This window comes from Carcharodon carcharias, chromosome 19 (assembly GCF_017639515.1).
Source record: "Carcharodon carcharias isolate sCarCar2 chromosome 19, sCarCar2.pri, whole genome shotgun sequence".
In the NCBI taxonomy this organism is placed as follows: domain Eukaryota; kingdom Metazoa; phylum Chordata; class Chondrichthyes; order Lamniformes; family Lamnidae; genus Carcharodon; species Carcharodon carcharias.
This window is the reverse complement of record NC_054485.1, coordinates 13,553,327-13,576,572: the sequence shown is the minus strand read 5'-3', so window position 1 is coordinate 13,576,572 and position 23,246 is coordinate 13,553,327. Positions and strand designations below refer to the sequence as shown.

Here is a 23,246-nt window from a genome sequence, read left to right as displayed (position 1 = left end):
AACACGCAAACTCAGCTCCTTTGTCTCCAATTTGGTCACCTAGAACATCAGAAATAGGAGCAGGAGCAGGCCATTCAGCCCCTCAAGCCTGCCCCGTTACTCAATAAGATCATGGCTGTCCTCTCCCAGACTGAAACTCATTTGTTCTATGTCAGTTTCCTTCTTGCCACACTCAGCCCGCTTCCCCCCCCTTAACTGCAAACCTCTGATCCAGCGGACAGCACTCAATGTAAGGTCATGCAGTAGCCATTGTCTTGTCTATTCAGCCCAGTGAAGATGTACTGAGAGGGATTGGCCTGGCACATAGAGAGAGAAATAAAAAAAAACAAGTTCCAAAGGTGAGGTTACTTGCTTGACTTTTTTTTATTCCTTCATGGGATGTAGGCTTCGCTGACTGGGCCAGCATTTATTGCCCTTGAGAAGGAGCTGCCTTCTTGAACCGCTGCAGTCCATGTGGTGTCGGCACGCCCACTGTGCTGTTAGGGAAGGAGTTCCACGATTTTGATCCAGTGATAGTGAAGGAACGGAGATATATTTCCAAGTCAGGATGGTGCGTGGCTTGGAGGGGAACTTCCAGCCGGTGGTGTTCCCATGCATCTGCTGCCCTTGTCCTTCTAGGTGGTAGTGGTCATGGGTTTGGAAAGTGCTGCCTAAGGAGCCTTTGTGAGTTGCTGCAGTGCGTCTTGTAGATAGCACACACTGCTGCCACTGTGCGTTGGTGGTTGTGGGAATAAATGTTGAAGGTGGGGGTGGAATGCCAATCAATGGCACTTCGTCCTGGATGGTGTTGAGGTTCTTGAGTGTTATTGGAGCTGCATTCATCCAGGCAAGAGAGTATTCCATCACACTCCTGACTTGTGCCTTGTAGATGGTGGACAGGCTTTGGGGAGTTAGGAAGTGAGTTACTCGCCACAGAGTTCCTAGCCTCTGACCTGCTTTTGTAGCCAACTTATTTATATAGCTAGTCCAGTTCAGTTTCTGGTCAATGGTAACCCGATTGTGATTGTTGATTGTGGAGAATTCAGCAATGATAATACAATTGAATGTCAAGGGGCGACGGTTAGATTCTCTCTTGTTGGAGATGTTCATTGCACTTGTATTACATGAATGTTACTTGCTACTTGTCAGCCCAAGCCTGACCAGGTCTTGCTGTATATGGACATGGACTGCTTCAGTATCTGACGAGTTGCGAATGATGCTGAACATTGTGTAATCATCAGTGAACATCCCCACTTCTGACCTTCTAATGGAAGGAAGGTCACTGATGAAGCAGCTGAAGATGGTTTGGCCTAGGACACTACCCTGAGGAACTCCTGCAGTGATGTCCTGGAGCTGAGATGATTGACCTCCAACAACCACAACCATCTTCCTTTGTGCTAGGTATGACTCCAACCAGCAGAGAGTTTTCCCCCTGATTCCCATTGACTCCAGTTTTGCTAGGGCTCCTTGATGCCACACTTGGTCAAATGTTGCCTTGATGTCAAGAGCAGTCACCCTCACCTCACCTCTCATGCGAGGTGATAGCCCTTTATAGCAAGGTGGCCCTGATTTACACAAGAAGACTGATTAACAAAATAAAAGTACTGCATACAGAGTCATAAAACACCAGCTGCCTAGAGCTGCAATTCATCACCATTGGAATCAGGAGTTTGTCAAAGAGGAAATCAGTGTCACTGAACACAAAGTGATCAGTGAGATACCAAAGGAACAAATCTCAGCAGGGCATTAAAACTTTATGTAGGGTATCTAAAAATGCACTAACATTTTTGGGGGGCCAGTCTGTCATAGTCATTGCCAGCAGGAGCAGGAACAATCAGATTCTGCATCTAAAGCTCAGAAGTGATTTTTAAAAATTAGCTACAAGTTCCCCTTGCTAATAATTATTCAGTGGCAGCTGCAGGAAACAGTGAATGAACAGTTGGCTGACAGGGGAGGAGTACCTTGTTCTTGGGTTTGAATATACCCTTTGAAATTTAATTGGGGCTAAAAGCAGGTTTTGTGGCTTTCCACCATAGTCCCTTCATCCAGCAACAAGACCCTGTTTCCAGTGCTTCTCCCTCTGATGAATGGCTTCATGTTTCAGGCACACACAAGACAAATGGCTACTTGGGTAAAATGTGGCATTAGTAGAGGCTGTGACGGTATGATCAGTACCTTCAAGGGAGAAGGGGAGAATAGGATCATAAGAATTTGGTGCAGGAGTAGGCCATTCAGCCCCTCAAGCCTGCTCCACCATTCAATAAGACCAGGGCTGATCCGATTATGACCTTAATTCCACCTTCCTGCCTGCCCCCCCTAACCCTTGACTCCCTTGTCAATCGAAAATCTATCTAACAATAAAAAGATATCCTTACCATTGCAAAGGCAGAAAACTCCTGTAATTGTCCCAAAATGCTTTACAGCCAATAAAGTACTTCTGAAGCGTAGTAAGGTCAGAAATGCGGCAACCAATCTGCGCACAGCAAGCTCCCACAAACAGCAATGTGATAATCAGGTCATCTGTTACTGTGAGGGATCAATATTGGCCAGGACAGTGGGGGACAACTCCCCTGCTCTTCTTTAAGATAGTGCCATGGGACTTTTTACATCCACAGGAGAGAGCGGGCAGGACATCAATTTAATATCTCATCTGAAAGACAGTGGCCAGGATTTTTAGGTTGGTGGGGTTTCCCTTCCTGCCATCTGAGGAGTCAGCTGTCCTGCAGCCATTTATCACTCCTACAAGCATTACTTGGCTGGAGGCGGGACTTCCGCCCCTCAGTGGGGGTGAGTCCTGCCTCTAAGAGCTCCGACCAATCTGATTGGCTGGCAGCTCTAGTCCCAGCAGCGCCAGACATTGCAGTGGCCAGGACCGAGACTGCAAGCAGTTCCCAGAGTCTGAGCCCCGAGAGTCCATGACCAGATAAGTTCTGGGGTCTCAGGGCGGGTGGGGGTGTTGGTGGAGAGGCCAGGGAAGAAGGGATGACCTGCAGGGGGCCAGTCCTTTGTAGGGGGGAGGGGGGCAGGGCATCTGATGTTAAATGGAGGCTGCTAATTGAGGTGTCTGCTCCCACCCAACTCCACACACACACACACACCCCTCCCCCCCACCTCGCCAAGGCCTGAGTAGGGTTACTTTTCTGGTTTTCCCCCCCTTTCCATGAGCTCCTCTCACCAGCCTCTAAATTGAGGCTGTGTGGGAATCAGCCCTTACATGGTCAATAATTGGCCAGTTAAGGGCCTTGTCCATCCCAGCGTAAAACTGCGAAGAGGTGGGGCAGGTGGGAATACGAGAAATCTATGGCTACCCATAGGACAGGTGGTTAACAGTGAGGTTGAGTGTCTTGGGCTACAGGAAGATATAGCTGGGATGGTCAAATGGGCAGATAAGTGGCAGATGGAATTTAACCCTGAAAAGTGTGAGGTGATCCACTTTGGAAGGAGTAATTTGACAAGGAAGTATTCAATGAACAGCATGGCGCTAGGAAGTTCTGAGGAACAAAAGGACCTTGGCGTGTGTGTCCATAGATCTCTGAAGGCAGAGGGGCATGTTAGTGGTGTGGTGAAAAAGGTATATGGGACACTTGCCTTTATCAATCGAGGCATAGATTACAAAAGTAGTGAGGTCATGTTGGAGTTGTATAGAACCTTGGTGAGGCCACAGCTGGAGTACTGTGTGCAGTTCTGGTCGCCACATTATAGGAAGGATGTGATTGCACTGGAGGGAGTGCAGAGGAGATTCACCAGGATGTTGCCTGGGATGAAATATTTAAGTTATGGATAAACTTGGGTTGTTTTCGTTGGAGCAGAGAAGACTGAGGGGCGACCTGATCGAGGTGTACAAGATTATGAGGGGCATGGACAGGGTGGATGGGTAGCAGCTGTTCCCCTTCGTTAAAGGGTCAGTCACGAGGGGGCATAAGTTCAAGGTGAGGGGCAGGAGGTTTAGGGGGGATGTGAGGAAAAACTTTTTTTACCCAGAGGGTGGTGACGGTCTGGAATGCACTGCCTGGGAGGGTGGTGGAGGTGGGTTGCCTCACATCCTTTACAAAGTACCTGGATGAGCATTTGGCACGTCATAACATTCAAGACTATGGGCCAAGTGCTGGTAAATGGGATTAGATAGATAGGTCAGGTGTTTCTCACGTGTCAGTGCAGACTCAATGGGCCGAAGGGCCTCTTCTGCACTGTGTGATTCTGTGATGCCCCCTTCCTACAACCCCGTCATCAGGGGAATGCAATATTCTGCCCAGTGTATATTGCAAGCTGTTTTCAATTACATATGGCTCACATGGAATTGGATTAATTTTCTGAATATACTCTTTGTGGAAAATGAGCCTTCAAGTGGGGTGCAATAGCAGAGGGATCTGGGGGGTACAGGTACACAAATTAGTAAAAGTAATGATACAGGTTAATAAGGCCATTTAAAAAAAAGCCCATTAAAAAATGCAATCAAGGCACTGGGTTTATTACTAGAGGGTTAGAATTAAAAGGAAGGAAATTATGTGAGGCTTCTATCAAGCCTTGGTTGGACCACACTTGGAGTGCTGTCAACAGTGCTGGTCTCCAGCATTCAAAAGATGTGGGGACACTGGAGAGGAGAGTGGTGGGGGCAGAGGGAGACTGGGAAGTGGATTTATTAAGATGATACCGTAATTGAAAGACCATACTTATCAGGAAGGATTGAAGAGGATGGGACTCTCACCTCCCCACCTCCTCCCCCTCCAGAGAAAGAGGGATGACTTGATAAAGGTTTTTGGGATGGTGAGACAATTTCAAAGGGAGGATGCTTTTGTTTGTGGTAGAGACAAAAACTAAGGACATCAATAAAAGATAGTGGCTAATATAAAGGGAATTCAGGAGCACTTTCTTTATCCAGAGGGTTGAGAATGTGGCTCTTGCTTTCAAATAGAATAGATGAGGTGAATGTGCATTTAAGGGGAAGCTAGAAAGGAATAGAAGGAAGTGCTGATCGGGTGAGTTGAAGAGGGTTGGGAGGAGGCTTGTTTGGAGCATCAACACAAACATGGACCTTCAGGGCCCAACAATCTGTTTCTGTGCTGTAAATACTGTAGAATCCTAAATGTCATTGGACAGAGCATGTGGCTGCTCTGTACCACAACATTTAGGATTCTATGGCATTTACAGGTCAGAAACAGGCCATTCAGCCCAGAAGGTCCATGCCAGTTAGTATTAAGGAATGAGCTACAATGATCCAAATGGCCTTATCTTACAATTCTTAAAAAATAGGAAGCATTTTTCAAGAGGTAACACAAACAAAGCCTTAAAGAAAATGTGCCCCAACTTTGATTAGTGTGTTTTTCTTTATTCATCTATGTTGGACTTAATCAGTCAGGTGAAGTCAGCAACTTCACTGTCGCTGGGTCAAAATCCTGGAACTCCCTTCCTAACAGCACTTTGGATGTACCTATCCCACATGGACTGCAGCGGTTCAAAAAGGCAGCTCACCACCACCTTCTCAAGGGCAACTAGGGATGGGCAATAAATGCTGGCCCAGCCAGCGACACCCACATCCCATGAATGAATAAAAAAACTGCAAAAATATTTACTAACTCAGAAAACTTTTCAAATGACACACTTTCGTTACAAATGAGCCGTCTTGTCACATTGATTATTAATGGTTTTGAGGGGGGGAGGGGGGGTTTTGCAATTAATTGCATAATATTCTTTTTCCAAAATCTACTTAGGTGTCAAATCCAGTGCTGTTTCCTTGGAAGCATCTCAAGGTGCTCGACTGGATGCAGTGGACTGGAACATAAAACCTTTTGGCTCCAGGTCATTAGCCCAGACTAATGGGATGATAATCTCACCTCAGCTCACTGTAAGGTTAAGTGAAATAAGTTTCTACCCAACTCCCTGTGGGGTGTGCAGAGGGAGGGAAACTTGCCCTTCGTTGAGCACGAATTGTCCTACTGCCCCTCTTGCTCAGAGCTCCAATGATTTGCTGGTTCAGATAGTGGGGAAGTCAACATCCCGCTGTGAAACTGGGTTGAGGTAAACCGTTGGAGTGGAGTGAAGCTCTAATGTACATCTGATGGCTAAATTAAGCTGCAGAAAAGAATTGGATGTTTGAATTAAACGCCAAGATAATTGAGATGCCTCAGTACCCCAAAGAGCATGAAGAGGAAAAATGGGCCAGGGTTACTGCTCCTGATTGCTATCCAGTAACCCATATTGGTATGTATGTGTATTAACGTTGGAAGAGGATAGATTGAGGCTCACCGTGAATGTCTCAGTGCCAGGGCTACATAGGAATTGGGGCACTAAAGTAAGATTCCAGAGGGCAGCACCAGTGTCAGGGGCAATAAAGAGGGGAGGAGGGAGGGCAATAAATTTATTGTCACAGTCTCATCTTTTAAAAGGGATACTAAAAGTGACACTCTCACTGGGAACTTCCCCAAATCAGGGGGTGTAACTTTGGTGGATATCCTGTTTGCGGGTATACCCGGAATTTCTGCCGGAGTTCGAGCAGCCAATCTGGGGAATCACAGACAAAGTTTTTTTTTTTAAATTTGTTCACGGGAGGTGGGCTTTGCTGGCTGGGCCAGCATTTATTGCCCACCGCTAGTTGCCCTTGAGAATGCAACAAATGCTGGCCCAGCCAGCAAAGCCCACATCCCCTGAATGAATTAAAAAAAAAACTTCCTCTGTAATTGTCTATTCTCAAGAGTTTGTGAACACCTCTGCGTGCAAGGCTCTACCTGACTGAGATAATTACAGCGAATTCTTGATAATTAAAACTCCTAATACCGCCTTGGCAAGATTTCTCAAGTGTCTCCTTTTTTTCTTCACAGGTTAAAATGCTTTTGAATCCTAAAAAAGCATTTCGGATGCAAAGGAAGAAAAGATTTCCATAGAACTGAAAATTGTGCTTGAGGATATTTTGTGACAGAAGAAATAAGGCCCAGTCATCGGAAGGGGCGGGGCATAAATGCTCAAGAGAGGGAGGGAAAAGTACAAACAGGAAAGATAAACCCTTCCCCCCCACCCCCCCCCCACCTCCCCCAATACCCACCAACCCCACCTCTCGATTTTGCCCTTCAGCAGCAGCTCCTAAAGGAGCGGAGATGACGGACACAATGAGCCTCAAAGAGACTTCAAACCGGCAGCTGCGGCTAAAGCTGACTAACTTGGGGCGTCGTGTTGACGAACTGGAGGAGGCTACCAAAACCCTGCACCGAACAGAGGACGAGTTAATGGACCTGCAGGATAAAGTCATCCAAGCTGAAGGCAGCAACTCCAGTCTACTGAGCGAGGTGGATATCCTGCGCAAGAGGGTACTTACCATCGAGGGGAAGGACGAGGAGGTCAGGAAGGCTGAAGATATGTGCAGGAACTTGAAAGACAAACTGGAGGCCGAGGTTAAGCTGAGCAAAGACCTCAAGGTGGAGATTGAGAAGCTGCAGGACAGGATGGCGGAGCTGGAGAAATTGGAGGAGGCATTTAATAAAAGTAAATCGGACTGCACTCAACTGTGCCTGAGCTTGAACGAAGAGAAAAACCTCACCAGGAAGCTGATAACAGAGCTGGAGGTCCTTCGAGCCAGGGTGAAGGAGCTGGAGTTGTCGGAAAGTCGACTCGATAAGTCGGAAAAAAACATTCTCGAAGAGCTAGAAAAATTAAAGTCTTTTGCTGTCATTTTGGCAGAGGAACGGAAAGCCATGAATGAAACATTGAAGCTAAAGGAACTAGCTATCCAGGACCTTACAAAGAAATTGGAACAAAACAATAAGATAAATGTGGCAGATCAAAGTCGGAACTCCTCAAATGTCAGGACAAATGTTAATGAGAAAACATATAATTATTCAGGGGACAGAGGTGAACTCAGGATTGAGGAAAACATGACAACTGGCCTGTCACCTAAAGGCAACTTGGCAAAGAAAGGTTTGGACTCTCTAACTATAACACACAATGTTGGACTCAGAAACAAAGGAGGCCAAGAGGGTCAGGAGGACAACAAAATTAAGGATCTCACTCAAGAAATAGAAAGGTTGAAGAAACGTCTGAAATTGCTCGAGATGGTGGAGGAGGACCTGAAGAAAACAGAAGCAAAACACAACGAGTTACAAGAGAAGTATCTGAGTGAGCAGAACAAAGCCAAAATGCTAGCTGATCAGATCGAGGAGATGAAATTGCAAATGGCGAGGAACAAAGCCTTGGAAAATGGTGAGAGTGCACACCAGGAGATTCGTATTAGGTCTCGACAGGACAAAACAAAATATAAAAGTGTTGCAGCAGAGCCACAGGTCCTGAAAGAGAAGACTCATGAGACTTCGTATCAGCCACGGTCACAGAGGGAGAAAATGAGAAACAGAGACTTGTTGCTAGAGGATGACAATATGGGGAAAAGTTACAGGCGTCCTCTCAGCCCCAGTGCAAGTAGAAGATTTCAAAGGCCCTCTTCAAACCCAAGAACAGCAGCTTCCAATGAAAAGAAATCCGAAGATAAGTCTTCTGTAAACAGCTATTGCTCTACGCAGAAAGATCAGGACCTGCACTCCGAGAAGCTTAAGAAACCCAGGGAGCCACCATCAGTGCTGAGTCGCTATCCTCCAGCAGCCAATGAGCCCAGTGTAAAGAGACCCTGGAACACCCAGAGTAAACAGAGTGAAAATGAACCAAAGAGTAAACCAGAGAAAGCATCTAGAGACTACAGTGACTTGGAGCTATCGTCAGCACTTCCTGAAAGACAGAAAAGGACTCTCAGCTCTTTACACAATTCTGAAAATGAGAACATGATGGCTCAGGATGAGGTGAACGATTCTGGAGATGACTCATCGTCCACGGGTCCTGCTGTTAGCCTTTTGAATGGAACGGTTCCCTCTTATAGGAATCATACAGCTTCTCCAACATCTAACAGTGAGCCCAAGAATGCCTGTCTGGTTGAGGTTGAAGTACCACTAAGTACCAGCAATGAATCCACTGCAATAAAGATGGCAGAGAAATTGGCAACACGTGAAGAGCCAGAAGCCACTATGGAAGTTACGTCTGCGACAGCAAGACCACGCAGGTTAAGGTACTTGCATTCATCAAGGTCCCGGGCCACGAGTATGGAGAACACGGACATGAAATGTAACACAGGTGAGGAGCCACTCAAATATAAACACACCGAAGCCATCGCTTCAGAGGATGTGAATGTGAATCAAAATCCGGGCCCAGAGTTGAAAAGAGTTTGTAGCCCGAGAGAGGGGCTGAGATCCAAAGCAATTATCAAGCCTGCCATCATTGCCATAGATAAGAAGGAAGTGATGACAACTGGAACAGAGCCAAGCGCCGGAGAGCACAGTCTCTCACCAAAAAGTGTGCCAAATAAAGTGACCAGTAGCATCACAATACATCCATCAGACCTGCCTTTTCAAAGGGTGAATAACACTGCAATGCCAAAGGAAAAACATACTTCCACAAGCAATATTACCATCAGTTCAAGTGAAATGCCTTTACAAAGGAGCAATATTAGTATTCCTTATGAAATATCAATCCGTAGAAGTGATATTACAATGAAGCCATCGGAGTCAGATAGTTGCGATGAAGATGAGACTGAATCGGTGTCTGAGATGTCGGTTAGCAGCAATATTACAGTAAAGTCTCCTGAGTGTGCTGATCATGACAGCAGTGTAACGTCCTACACATCGAGGAGGAGGTATCGCACAGCTAACCAAGCAGAAACTGAGTCAAAAAGTCTCTCTATGGATCCACTGGAGAGAGCTTCATGGAGAAACAGCCGTACTGTAGCCCAGGTGGAACCCACTAAATATGAGAATGATCCTGGCATGGATTTTTCTAGAGTAACTGTAAGGAAAGCGAGTCGTACAAACGTCTCAAACGAGGCAGCCGAGCGGAACAGCAGCACGAGGGGAGCCTTAATTGACGGGTACGCAAAGAAGGTGAATAGCTTTTCAAATTCTCTGGACTTGGTGGAGGCTAAAAGCAGCCTCCCAGCAGAAACCCCTCTACATCGGAGCTATGTCAGTGCAACAGAAAGTATCATACGAAGGAAGCAGAACTCCACAGTGGCATCCAAAGTAGCAGATTGGAATAACACCTGTTCATTGGTAAGTCCCATTTGCAACAGTGCCAGGCCAACGAACGTTATTTGAGTGAATTTAGAAGAGTGATAGGTGACCTCATTGAAATGTATAAAATCCTTAAAGGGGCCTGATAAGGGTAGATTCTGAGAAAATGTTTCCCTCTGGCTGCAAAATCTAGAACATGGGGGTCACAGTCTCAGAATAAGGGGTCAGCCATTTAAGACTGAAATTTGAAGTTTCTTCACCCAAAGGCTTGTAAATCTTTGGAAACCTTGACCCAAAGAGCCGTGGATGCTCAGTTGTTGAGCATATTCAAGGTAGAACTCGATCGATTTTTGGGTACTAAGTGAATCAAGGGATTTAGGGACAGTCTGGGAGGATGGAATTAAGGTAGAAGATCATAGAATTCAAGAGTTGGTTACAGCGGCCTCTGAAAGAAAAACTCACCTGCTCTTACTCCCCTGCCTTTTCCCCCCCCAAAACCCTGCAATTTTTTTCTCTCCAGATAATTACCCAGTTCTCTTTTGAAGACCTGGATCGAATCTGTCACCATACTCTCAGGCAGCGCATTCTAGATCCTAACCACTCGTTGAGTTAAAAAGGCTTTTCCTCATTTCACCATTGCTTCTTTTGCCATTCACGTTGGATTGGTTTCCCCTGGTTCTCAATCCTCCCACCAATGGGAACAGCTTCTCCCTATCTACTCTGTCTAGACCCATCATGATTTTGAATACCTCCGTCAAATCTTCTCTCAACCTTCCCTTCTCCAAAGAGAACAGTCCCAACTTCTCCAATCCATCTACATAACTGAAGTTCCTCATCCCTGGAACCTTTCCGTGAATCTTTTCTGTACCCTCTCTGAAGCCTTTTCATCTTTTCTAAAGTGTGGTGCCCAAAACTGGACTGTCCGAACCAGTGTTTTATAAAGGTTTGTTATATCTTCCTTGCTTTTGTACCTTCTGCCCCTATTAATAAAGCCCAGGATCCTGTACACTTTCTTTAACCGCTTTCTTAAACTGTCCTGCCAACTTCAATTATTTGTGTACATATACCTTCATTTCTCCCTGCTCCTGCACCCTCTTTAGAATTGTATCCTTTATTTCAGACTCTCCTCTTTTTCCATCCATGAATCACTTCACATTTCTCTGCATTAAATTTCATTTGCCACTTGTCCACTCGTTCCACCAGCCCGTCTGTATCCTCTTGAAATGTCCCACTATCCTCCTCACAGTTCACATTAGTTTCATGTTTTGTGTCATCTGCAAATTTTGAAATTTTGCCTTGCACACCCAAGTCTATATTATTAATATAGATCAGGAGAAGCAGTGGTCCTAACAAGGGACCCCTGGGAACCCCACTACATAAAGTCCACCAGCCTGAAGAACAGACATGATCTTTTGGTAGTACTGAACTTGAGTATTGCTGAAAAAAGATACATGTTGCTGAAGCTTTTCATCTTGCACTCAACACTAACATCACTAACAGGGTGTCAAAAGACATTCTGCCTATCATGCACATGAGTAATGTGGTTCATGAATTTCCGTGCTGGTGCAATGCGAGATATATAGGACATACATCCCAAAGACTGGTGGATCATAACAAACAGCACGTCCCTTCGGCTGTTCACAATAGACAAAGTACTGACCATACCCTGTCAGTCTGTGCTTGCAAAATTCAAAACATAGTGTCCAACATTAGATGTGTTTCTGTGATTGGACAATACTTGCTAAATGACCCTGAGTGCGCTAAGAATTACACTGACAACCAATTTAAGACCATCAGTCAGACTCATAGTGTGGCTCACTTAAGTGTACTTGAAGCTACATATATTCACACAGGGCCCTGTCCTTTGCAGACAAAAAGAACATTGCGCCTGCTTTAACTAAACAAGATAGGTGACAGCCATTCCCTGGTTCATTCCCCAGGGTAATGCCTGGTTTGAATTTAAACAAAGCTTGACAGTTAACTATCAGCTGTCAGTTAACTGGTGCATTCTCCATGGCAACGCCTCTGCCAAACAGAATCCACTTGCCAACCAATCAGCACTCTCTTCTCATGCAGTATAAATTGTTATTCCATTTACAATTTGGTATTCTTGAGAATTGCCCTGAGGAGTGCAAAGACGAAAAGCTTTGACAGCATGTCTCTTTTTTTCATAAGACATGATCTTGTTGAGTATCAGAGCAGGTTCAAAGCGCCAAATGGCCTACTACAGCCTCAATTTATCCTAATGTACAATGATTCATTTAGCAATACAAGCATTTGAAATAGCAAAACATTTTCCTATTCATTTCAGCCATGTTTTATAACATTGTAGGGTATGCTTTGCACCATCATATCTCTGGGGCAGTATATCACAAGGCTCAAATCGAGTCCAAATAACATTTGCATGTCACTTGTAAATTCCATTATCAATGACTTTTATCCACTGCACATATCTAAGTAAAATATTCTTGTTATTTTGTCACTTGATGCTGCATCATATCTTTTTAAGCTTTCTTAAATTAAACTGTGTCACATATACCTGCTTCTTTTACATTGTCTTTGCTTCACTTGCTTTTTATTTTACAAGGGCTTTCCACAGTTAGTCAACAGGGGGTGGTGGGAGAGACTGGTTGAGGGTTAGAAACTTAAGCAAGTTGGGTGATGCACCTGTTTCAGTCTGGCACCTTGTTCAATTGGAAGAAGCCAGAATAATTGGATGTGGGAACACTAGTGTCCTGTAATGGTTATGTTACTGAAAAGAAAAAAGGGAAAGACTTGCAATTGTATTGCGCATTTCACAACCACCAGCTGTCTCGAAGCGCTTTACAGCCAATGAAGTACTTTCAAAGTGTAGTCACTGTCGTAATGTAGGAAGCGCAGCAGCCAATATGCACACAGCAAGCACCCACAAACAGCAGTGTGATAATGACCAGATAATCTGTTTTTTTGTGATGTGGATTGAGAGATAAATATTGGTCAGGACACTGGGGATCACTCCCCTGCTGCTCTTCAAAAAAGTGCCATGGGATCTTTTACAATTTACATCCACCCAGTTCTCATTTTAAGATCTCATCCGAAAGAAGGCACCTCTGACAGTGCAGCACTCCCTCAGTACTGCACTGGAATGTCAGCCATTCATTTTGTGCTCAAGCCCTGAAGCGGGACTTGAACCCAGAACCTTGTGACTCAGAAGTCGAGTGTACTACAAACTGGGCCAAGGTTGACACTGGTAAATACTGGACTAATAAATCTCAGGCCTGGAACGTGAGAAAGGCCAGAGGAGACAAATTCAGATCCCACTGTGGCAGTTTGGGAATTTGAGCTTAGTCCTAGTCGTCTGGAAGTAAAAGGTTGGCCTCAATATAAACGGCCATGAAGCTGTTGGATTTCGGTTAAACCCAACTGGTCCTTAAGGGAAAGAAACTCGCCCTCATCATCCGGCCTATGTGCAACTCCAGTCCCACACCAATGTGGTTGACACTTAACTGAAGTGGCGTAGCAAGCTCCTCAGCTTAAGAACCACCTCCATTTTTTCAGGGCAACCAGGGGATAGGTAATGAACGCTGGTTATTAAAGGTACATTTTTAAGGCCGAGGTAGATAGATTCTTGACTAATGAGGGAGTCAGAGGTTAGCAGAGCTAGGTGGAATATGGAGTCGAGGCCACATTCCGATCAGCCATGATCTTATTGAATGGAGGAGCAGGCCCGAGGGGCTGAATGGCCTACTCCTCCTTATTTTGTACGTTCAAACGGTTTGGCCAGAGATGCACGCATAAATGAAAATGAATTAATTTTTAAAAATTGCTCAGAATTCATCCAATTCATTTAGCACCCAGAAATCAGGCTCGACAGAGGCTAACTTCAGTCCCCAGAATCCCAGTGGCAAAAATGATTCCTTTCATTACCAACTTACATTTAACTATTGGGATCTCTTTTTAAAATTTCTCTGTCAGCTGCACCCTCTTGTCATTTCCGGTATCATTTTCTTCTAATGAGACTTGTACTGAAGTCTCTGCTCATTCACAACTCTCAAGTAAAGCACAGCCCCAGTCAAATTTTCTGTAAATCTGTGCACATACCGACTTAGAATCAGAAGAGCGACGGTCTAAGTTCCCTGTTTAGGAAGCTCCATTGAGAACTTAGCCCAGTGCTCCTAGGCAGTGTCTATGAGGGGTTGCTGCAGCTTGGGTGAGACCCTGAGCCAGAACCATATAAAAAACACTGCACCAGGGGCCTGGTAAGAGGTAGGCTTGATTTATTCACACATAGGATGTTGGCGTCACTATCAAAGCCAGCATTTATTGCCTTTGAGAGGGTAGTGGTAAACTGCCTTTTTGACAACTGACCAGCTTACTCGGCCATTTAAGAGTGAACTATACGACGTAGGAGCAGAAGTAGGCCATTCGGCCCATCGAGTCTGCTCCGCTATTCAATGAGATCATGGCTGATCTGATAATTCTCAACTCCACATTCCTGCCTCTTCCCCATAACCCTTGATTCTCTTACTGATTAAAAATGTATGAACTCTAATTTTTATTTAAGGACAGAAAAAGGAACATGTTAATTCAATATTGATTATATTTAGTTGTATGAAGATAGTGGACATTACCTGGGGATTCACTTGTGCCCTTATGAATAGACACAGACTGATACTGTGGTCTTTGGGTTAGAAGGTGCATATTTATCATGTAAATTCTGTAAATAAATGCTTATAAAAAGTGTAGACATTGGCTCCAGTTCTATCCTTCATCAGCTGGCTTTCCGGAGCATAACTTCCAGACAGGCGTGCTAGAGTAGGGACTTCTTTTGACCCTGAGCTTGAGTCAAAGAGGGAGCAGAGCATGACAAGATGGTAGAAGAGGAGGAGGGCAGAGGGCTGTCAAGAAGATGCCATATCTGCAGATGGTCTTTAAGGAACAAGTCTGCTGTAGAACCAATTGCTGGAGTGCTGTGGCCCTGATCTGCATTGCTGTGGGGCTGTGGTCACACATTGGCCTGACTGGGTAAGGATATCATGAACCAGATGAGTTTTCACAACATTTTGGTAATCACTATTAGTAAGAATAGCTTTTTATTTCAGATTATTTAATTAACCGAATTCCCCAGCTGCCCTGGTAGGATTTGAACTCATGTCCCTGAGTCATCAGTCCAAGCCTTTGGCTTACTGACTGAGTAATATAACCACTATGTCCCCAACACGTTTGTGCTCTCTGTTTACCATTATGACACATTCCTGATTTCACACTGAGCCAGTATGAAGATGTTATGCATCTCCCACAGGAAAACAAGAGGAAAAAATAACATCAGCAGCAGATAATTTGATTGGGGGCTGCTCTTGTTCGCCTCCCAGTGGCCAGATCCTGAACATCTGTCAATCATTAAAAGCTTGCTGCCAGGGAAAGGTGCACAACTCTCAAAGAACCCAAGGGAACTTAGAATGTTGTTAACAACCCTGAAGTATTTTAATTTATAAACAAGTGTAAAAAAAAAAAACCTGTTCTTTGAGCTTTTTATGTTTAGCCCATCATGAGATGTGGGCATCACTGGCAAGGTTAACATTGTCCGCCCATAATTAGGAGTGAACGTTCCTTGCCCACCACTAGCAAATTAAGGTGGCGGCAAGTGCCGTTGAGAGATTTTCCTTTCATCCATCTGATGTATATTGCCACTTCCTGCCAGTGGCATTGGGGAGTTGGCAGTTACCCCAGGAAACATTGGTAATGATTGGTAATGAAGCAATTGCTTCCTGTCCACCAGCTCCACACCCAACTCTAAATTGTCAAAGACCTTGGTTCTTCAGTGAGATATTATTAACCTTGGGCCACTTCTGCCCTTTTAGCACTGGATCTCCTGGCGCTGCAGCATCTTCCCTGGCAGGTGATAGGGGGGTGGGGGGGGAGGCGATGGCATAGAGGTAATGCTCTGGGGACCCGAGTTCGAATCCCGCCACAGCAGATGGTGGAATTTGAATTCATTAAGAATCTGGCATTGAAAGTCTAATGATGACCATGAAACCATTGCCGATTGTCGTAAAAACCCATCTGGCTCACTAATGTCCTTCAGGGAAGGAAATCTTACCTTACCTGGTCTGGCCTACATGTGACTCCAGACCCACCACAATGCGGTTGGCTCTTAAATGCCCTCTGAACAAAGGCAATTAGGGATGGCAATAAATGCTGGCCTAGCCAGCGACATCCACATCCTATGAATGAATAAAAAAAAAGGGCAAGCCAGAAAATAGGTCACTGTGAGCAAACAAGTGCATCTGTCACGAGGGATATTGCAAAAAACCTACGACAGCTGTGTGTGTTAAATATAAACGTTCTGTAAATTAAAGGTGAGGAGAGCACCTCAGTGCTGTTTTGTCCACTTGCATCCATTTCTTTGGAATGCAGGGTATTCATACTAGGGTCCCCAAATTCTATAAGGTCCAATCCCACGACCTCTACCATCGAGAAGAACATGGGAACATCACCGCCTGCAAATTCCCCTCCAAGCCACACACTGTTCTGACTTGGAAATTATATCGCTGTTCGTTCATTGTCACTGAGTCAAAACCCTAGAACTGCTTCCCAAGCTGCACTGTGGAAGCAAAAGGATGCTGGAAATGCTCAGCAGGTCAGGAAGCATCTGTAGAGAGAGAAACAGATTCGCTGCTCACATTGCAGTCTCCTCTACACTGGAGGGACCAAAAGCATATCAGGGGATCACATCAGGGGAACACCTCCACTCAGTCTGCAAGTGTGACCCGCCATGCCACCCCCCCCACCTCCCCAATCCCCCTGAGATTCCAATCACCTGTCATTTTAATTCTCCACCACGCTGATCTCTCTAACCTTGGCCTGCTGCAGTATTCCAATGAAGTTCAAAGCAATCTCAAGGAACAGCACCTCATTTTTTGATTAGGCACTTTACAGCTTTCTGGATTCAACACTGAGTTCCACAATTTCAGACCATGATGTCTGCCCCACTTTGTATCCTTTTTCTTTCCATGTTTAGATATTCCTCTTGTTTTTGCTTTTCATGAGCTATTCATGATTCTTCAGTTCAATTCACCTCCCCTAGACACAGCTTTTGTATTTTTTCTTGTCACATTTACCACTCCTTTTGGCCCTTCACCATCAGCTCTATCGTTATTTAATCTCTCCTGTCTTTTACAGACCTTCCCTTTTGTTCTTTTTCCACATGCATCCCCCCCGCCGCCGTCCACAACCCCCACACCGCCCCCCCCCCCCCCCCCCCCCAACATTTCACCTGCTTCAAACCTATTACTGTACTAACCTTTCCCAGTCCCAGCGAAAGACCATGACCTGAAACATTAGCTCTGCCTCTCCACAGATGCTGCCAGATCTGCCACGTATTTCCAGCATTTCCTGCCCTTATATCTAACTTCCAGCATCTGCATTATTTTCCTTTTACAGCACTGTGGGAGCACCTGCACCACACAGGCGGCAGTGGTTCAGGAACCCGGCTCACCAGCTTCTCAAGGGCAGTAAATGCTGGTCTTACCCGCGATTGCCACATCCCACGCAGGCTATAAAAAAATCGGCTTCTTAGCGTAATTGGAATTGTGTCCATCGTGCAAGTGCCATTGTCCATTATGTTTCTTGCACTAATAAATAAACACTGCAATGATGAGTGTTTTATTTGGGAGAATGTGCTGGGGTTCTCCAGGATTGTGTAAATCTGTGGGTTGGGAGGGGCTTATCTTGAACTACCATTGGTCAAATATTGCTGATACCCAATGAGTGACAACAACAGTAAGAGTAGGCTTCCATGGTTGCAGCTCGCTGACTTGATATCCCAGTGTACTCACGACCAAACGGCAGGAATGTACCTTTAAATCTTTGCTTTAAAAAGTTACAGGAACAACACCATTTGTCACCATTGTTGATAGTCTACCTTAACCCTCCCTGACACAGTGAATCAGCGGAAGTTGATGTTTCTTAAGCGATTTATAGAAATGTCTTATTTGAGAGGAAAAAGTCAATTAGTAAAAGAAAGAAAGGAGAAAATCAGGAATTTTAATTATTCTGTCAGTGCCAAAATCAATATTATGCTTAATAATGCCATTCATCTTGGTCTAACAAACTCTCTGGACAAAAACAAATCCTTCATCAGCACTTTCTTTGGTGTTTATTGTAGGACAACTATTTGCTTCCATAGTGAAAACAAAGAATCTGCTGTAACTGTTTCCTCAGCTTCATTGTATTTACTTATTCCCAGGATGTGACATCGCTGGTGAGGTCACAATTATTGCCCATCCCTCGTTACCCTGACAAGTTGGTGGTGAACCTTCTCCTTGAAGTACAGCAATTCCTGTGATGACAATGCTGTCACAATGTTGTTAGAGAACACCTTCCAAAACACTGGCCCAGTGATGAAGAAGAAATGTAGATCTATCTCCAAGTCAGGATGGCGTGTGACTTGGTGGGGAACCTGGGCTTGATGGTGATCCCATGATATTGCTGTGCATCCTTCATGATGCTATAGGGGTGTGATGGAGCGAGGGAGGTATTTGTTAAAGTAACCTTAGCGATTTGGCACAGTGCATCCTGTGGAGCATACACACCGCAGTCACAGTATGCCAGTGATGGGGGAATGGATGTGGACCTGGTGACAGGGACACCAATCGAGCAAACTATCCACCATCTACAAGGCACAAGTCAGGGGTGTGATGGAACACTTGAGAAGGTCGCCACCATTCAGGACAAAGCAGCCCTTTTGATTGGCACCCCATCTGCCACTCGTGCAAAGTGGCTGCCACCTAGAAGGACGAGGGCAGCAGATAGATGGGAACACCATCACCTGGAAGTTCCCCTCCAAGTCACTCACCATCCTGACTTGGAAATATATCGCCGTTCCTTCACTGTCACTGGGTCAAAATTCTGGAGCTCCCTTCCCAACAGCACTGTGGGTGTACCTACACCACATGGACTGTACTGGTTCAAGAAGATAGATCACCACCCCCTTCTCATGGGCAATTAGGGATGGGCAATAAATGCCGGCCTAGGCAGCGATGCCCACATCCCATGAAGGAATTTTTAAAAATCTTGTGTTCTAGTTGATAAGTTTCTTCAGATTTACATTGAAAAATGCCCAGTACAGATACTGAGGTTATCCTTTATGATTGCAACCAACATAGGATTGATAAAGACTTTGAATGAGATTGCTGATAGTGAACAGCTTCACCTCACTCCTAGAAAGTGTTTCTGGTGGTCTCTCATCTATCCTTACATAAAATTGGCGCCTGCAGTACACATTGCGGATAAAATCCAAAATTTGCCTTGTACTGTCTTAAATTTCAGCTTCTTTTTGGGAACCACATGAGGCACCACATCAAAGACCTATGAACATTCCTTGTCAATTGTTTGCACAGGTCTTCACAGCATCTGTTATACAAACTATGGGGATCCCAAAAACCGCCTAAAGAACCACTATGCTAAGGCTCTTCACAAACAAGTTTTGAAACAGTTTTGAGGGACGACCAGCAACAAGTAAAAAACAGAAAATGCCGTGAATACTTAACGAGTCAGGTAGCGATCTGTAGAGTGAAACAGAGTTAATGTTTCAGGTCGATGACCCTTCATCATTGCTGAGGAAAGATAGAAATGTAATGGGTTTTTGAGACAATGGTGGGGGAAGAAGAACACAAGGGAAGGTCTGTGATAGGATGGAGGGTGGGAGAGATTAAATGACAATAGGTTTCATGGTACGAAAGCCAAAGGTATTGTTAATGGGTGCAGTGAAGGAACAAAGAAATGTCCAGATTAGGTGTGGATGGCTGCACTGTCATCCAAATACAAAGTGAAGGAATAAAGAAAGAAATACAAAAACAGCCAAACTAACAAAAAAAAAGAAACAAAATGGAGAGAGAAGTTATGATCCAAAATTGTTGATCTCGATGTTGAGTCCAGAAAGCTGTAGAGTACCTCAGAAGCCATTGTCCAGTCAAGCACTTTACAGCCTTCCAGACTCAACATCGAGTTCAACAATTCCAGACCATGAACTCTGTTCCTCCTTTTGATTCTATTTTTTTTTTTGCCATGTGCTGGTCTGAATCTTATCTTTCATCTTTTGCTTTCAGACAGAGTTGTTCATTATTCTGCCATTCACACTCACTCTGGACAAATGCTTTATTTCTTTACTACAACCACTACCACTCCCTTTGCCTTTTGTTCCATGACATCTCTGCCCTCTATCCTATCCCACAATTTCCACAAGAAATAGGAGCAGGAGCAGACGTATGGCCCTTCAAGCCTGCTCCACCATTCAGTATGATCCAGGTTGATCTTGGGCTTCAACTCCACTTTCCCGTCCACTCCCCATATCCCTTGATTCCCAGAGAGGCCAAAAATCTGCCTATCTCAGTTTTAAATGTATTCAGCGATGGAGCAAACTCAACCCTCTGAGGTAGAGAATTCCAAAGATTCACAACCCTTTGGGTGAAGTAATCTATCCCAGTCCTAAATTATCGGCCCCTTATCCTGAGACTGTTCCCCCGTGTTTGAGACTCCCCGACCAACGGAGACAATCCCTCAGGGTCCACCCTATCAAACCCCTTCAGAATCTTGCACATTTCAATGAGATCACTTCTCATTCTTCTAAACTCCAGAGAAAATAAACCCAATTTGCTCAGCCTCTCATCATAGGACAATCCCCTCATCCCAGGGACTAATTTAGTGAACCTTCGCTGTACTGCCTCCAATGCAAGTGTATCCTTTCTTAAATGTGGGGACCAAAACTGCACACAGTATTTCAGAAGTGGGCTCACCAAAACCCTGTACAATTGTAGCAAGACTTCTTTATTCCTGTGCTCCAATCTCCTTGCAATAAAGGCCAACATGCCATTTGCCTTTCCAATTGCTTGTTGCACCAGCATTCTGAGTTTGTGTTCCTTGTACAGGCACAACCAAATCTCTTTGAACATCAACACTTACAAGTTTCTCACCTTTTAAAAAATATTCAACTTTTCTATTTTTTCAACCAAAGTGAGTAACTTCACACTTCTCCACATTATACTCCATCTGCTGCCTTGTTGCCCTCTCACTTAGCCTGCTTATATTTCTGTGCAGCCTCTCTTGTGTCCTCCGCACAGCTTACCTTTCCACCTAGCTTTATTTCATCAGCAAACTTAGGTACATTACTCCCCATCTCTTCATCTAAGTCATTACTATAGATTGTAAATAGCTGAGGCCCCAGCACTGATCCTTGTGGCAATCCACTATTCACTATCTGCTAACTTGGAAAAGTCCCATGTATGCCCACTCACTGCTTCCTATTTATTAACCAACCCTCTATCCATGCTAGTATATTACCTCCAATTCCATGCACACTTATCTTGCCTATTAACCTTTTGTGTGGCACCTTATTGAAAGCCTTTTGGAAAACCAGGTATATAACATCTACTGGTTCCCCTTTATCTACCTTACTAGTTACATCCTCAAAAAATTTCAATAAGTTTGTTAAACAGGATTTCCCTTTGTAAGGGAAACTATGTTGACTTGTTCTAATCATACTATGGTTTTCTAAGTGCATTGTTAATACTTCCTTAACAATAGATTCCAGCGGTTTCCCAACAACTGATGTTAGGCTAACTGACCTGTAGTTTCCTGTTTACTCTCTCTCCCTCCTTTCTTGAAAAGCAGAGTAACATCTGCCAACTTCCAATCAGATGGGACCGTCCCCAATTCAAGAAATTCTGGAAAATCACGGTCAATGTGTCTACTATCTCTGCAGCTATCTCCTTTAGAACACTATCGTGTAGGCCACCAGCCTCATGGATTTGTCACATTTTAGACCCTTAATTTTCTCCAATGGTTACTGTCTATTTCTGGAATGAAACTTGTGTTTTCCACTGTGAAGACTGCATAAATATTTTGTGTCTATGTCTCTGTCATTTCCTCATTCCCCATCATAATTCCCCCTGTCTCTGCTTCTAAGGGACCAACATTTACTTTAGCTACCCTCTTCCTTTCTATATGCTTATAAAAGCTCTTACAATCTGTTTTTATATTCCTGGCTAGTTTACTCTTACATTTTTTTCCTTTTTGTCAACTTTTTGGTTGCCTTTTGCTGGTCTCTAAAACACTCCCAATTCTCAGACTTTTTAAAGTTTTTTGCAACTTTGTAAACCTCTTTGTTTGACCTAATTCAATCCTTAACTTCCTGAGTAAGCCACTGATGGGTCTTTCTTGCTGAGTGTTTGCTGTTCCATGCAATGTCATTCTTTTGGACATTTTGAATTGTTTCTTTATACGTTTCCCACTGTTCATTTACCTCCATACCTTTTAGTCTAGTTACCAAATTAACCTCAGCCAGTTCTCCCCTCATTCCTATGTAATTGGTTTTGTTTAAGTTTATGATTCTTGTTTGCAATTGGAGTATGGACATTTTCAAATTTAAGCTGGAATTCAATGGTATTATGATCACTATTTTCCAGTAGATCTTTCGCTATGACATTACTAATTAATTCTGCTTCATTACACAATGCTAGACTTAAGATAGTTTCATTCCTAGTTGATTCCAAAACACATTGGTTCAAGAACATTCTACAAACTCATTTTCTAAGCCACTCTTGCCAATTTGATTGTCGCAATCTATATGATTCATAGGGCACTGGCATCAGTACTCAGGGAAGAGTGAACTTTTTCATTGGGATAGGCTACACATGGGATATGCCCCACAATGATTATATTGCCTTTGTTACAATGATTTCTTGTTTAACATTCTGTCCAATGGTATAATTACTGTTAAGGGGCCTATAAACCACTCCCACCAATGTTTTCTGACTCTTGCTATTTCTAATTTCTACCCATACTGATTCTACTACATAACATTCTGAGGCCAGGTCCCTTCGAGGGTAGGTGGGAATATGGAACTCGAAACACAAATGGATCAGTCATGATCTCATCAAGTGACAGAGCAGGCTCAAGGGGCTGAGTGGCCTACTTCTGCTCCTATTTCGTATATTCATGTGTTCTCACTAAAGTCCTTATGTCACCTTTTACTATCAGGGCTACCCTTCCTCCTTTCCCATTTCCTTTGTCTTTCCGAATTATTATGTACCCTGGAATATTTATTTCCCAACCGTGATCATCCTGTAACCATGTCTCTGTAATGGTGATTAGATCTAAACCATTTACCTCTATTTGTGCTGATAGTTTATCTATCTTATAGCAGATGCTTCTTGTATTCAGATAAAGAACTTTTAATTCCATTTTTTACTTCTA

General features: G+C 44.2%; 1 protein-coding gene across 1 annotated transcript in view; it reads left to right on the top strand.

Annotated features, from left to right (window-relative positions):
- Positions 1–7,010: 7,010 nt before the first annotated feature.
- The window catches only part of luzp1 (leucine zipper protein 1), a 30,015-nt gene continuing 13,779 nt past the window's right edge, over positions 7,011–23,246 (top strand). The window contains exon 1 of the mRNA XM_041212799.1: positions 7,011–10,052. Coding sequence (XP_041068733.1) covers positions 7,068–10,052 — 2,985 coding nt within the window. The 5' untranslated portion in view covers positions 7,011–7,067. The remainder of the gene's footprint in view (positions 10,053–23,246) is intronic.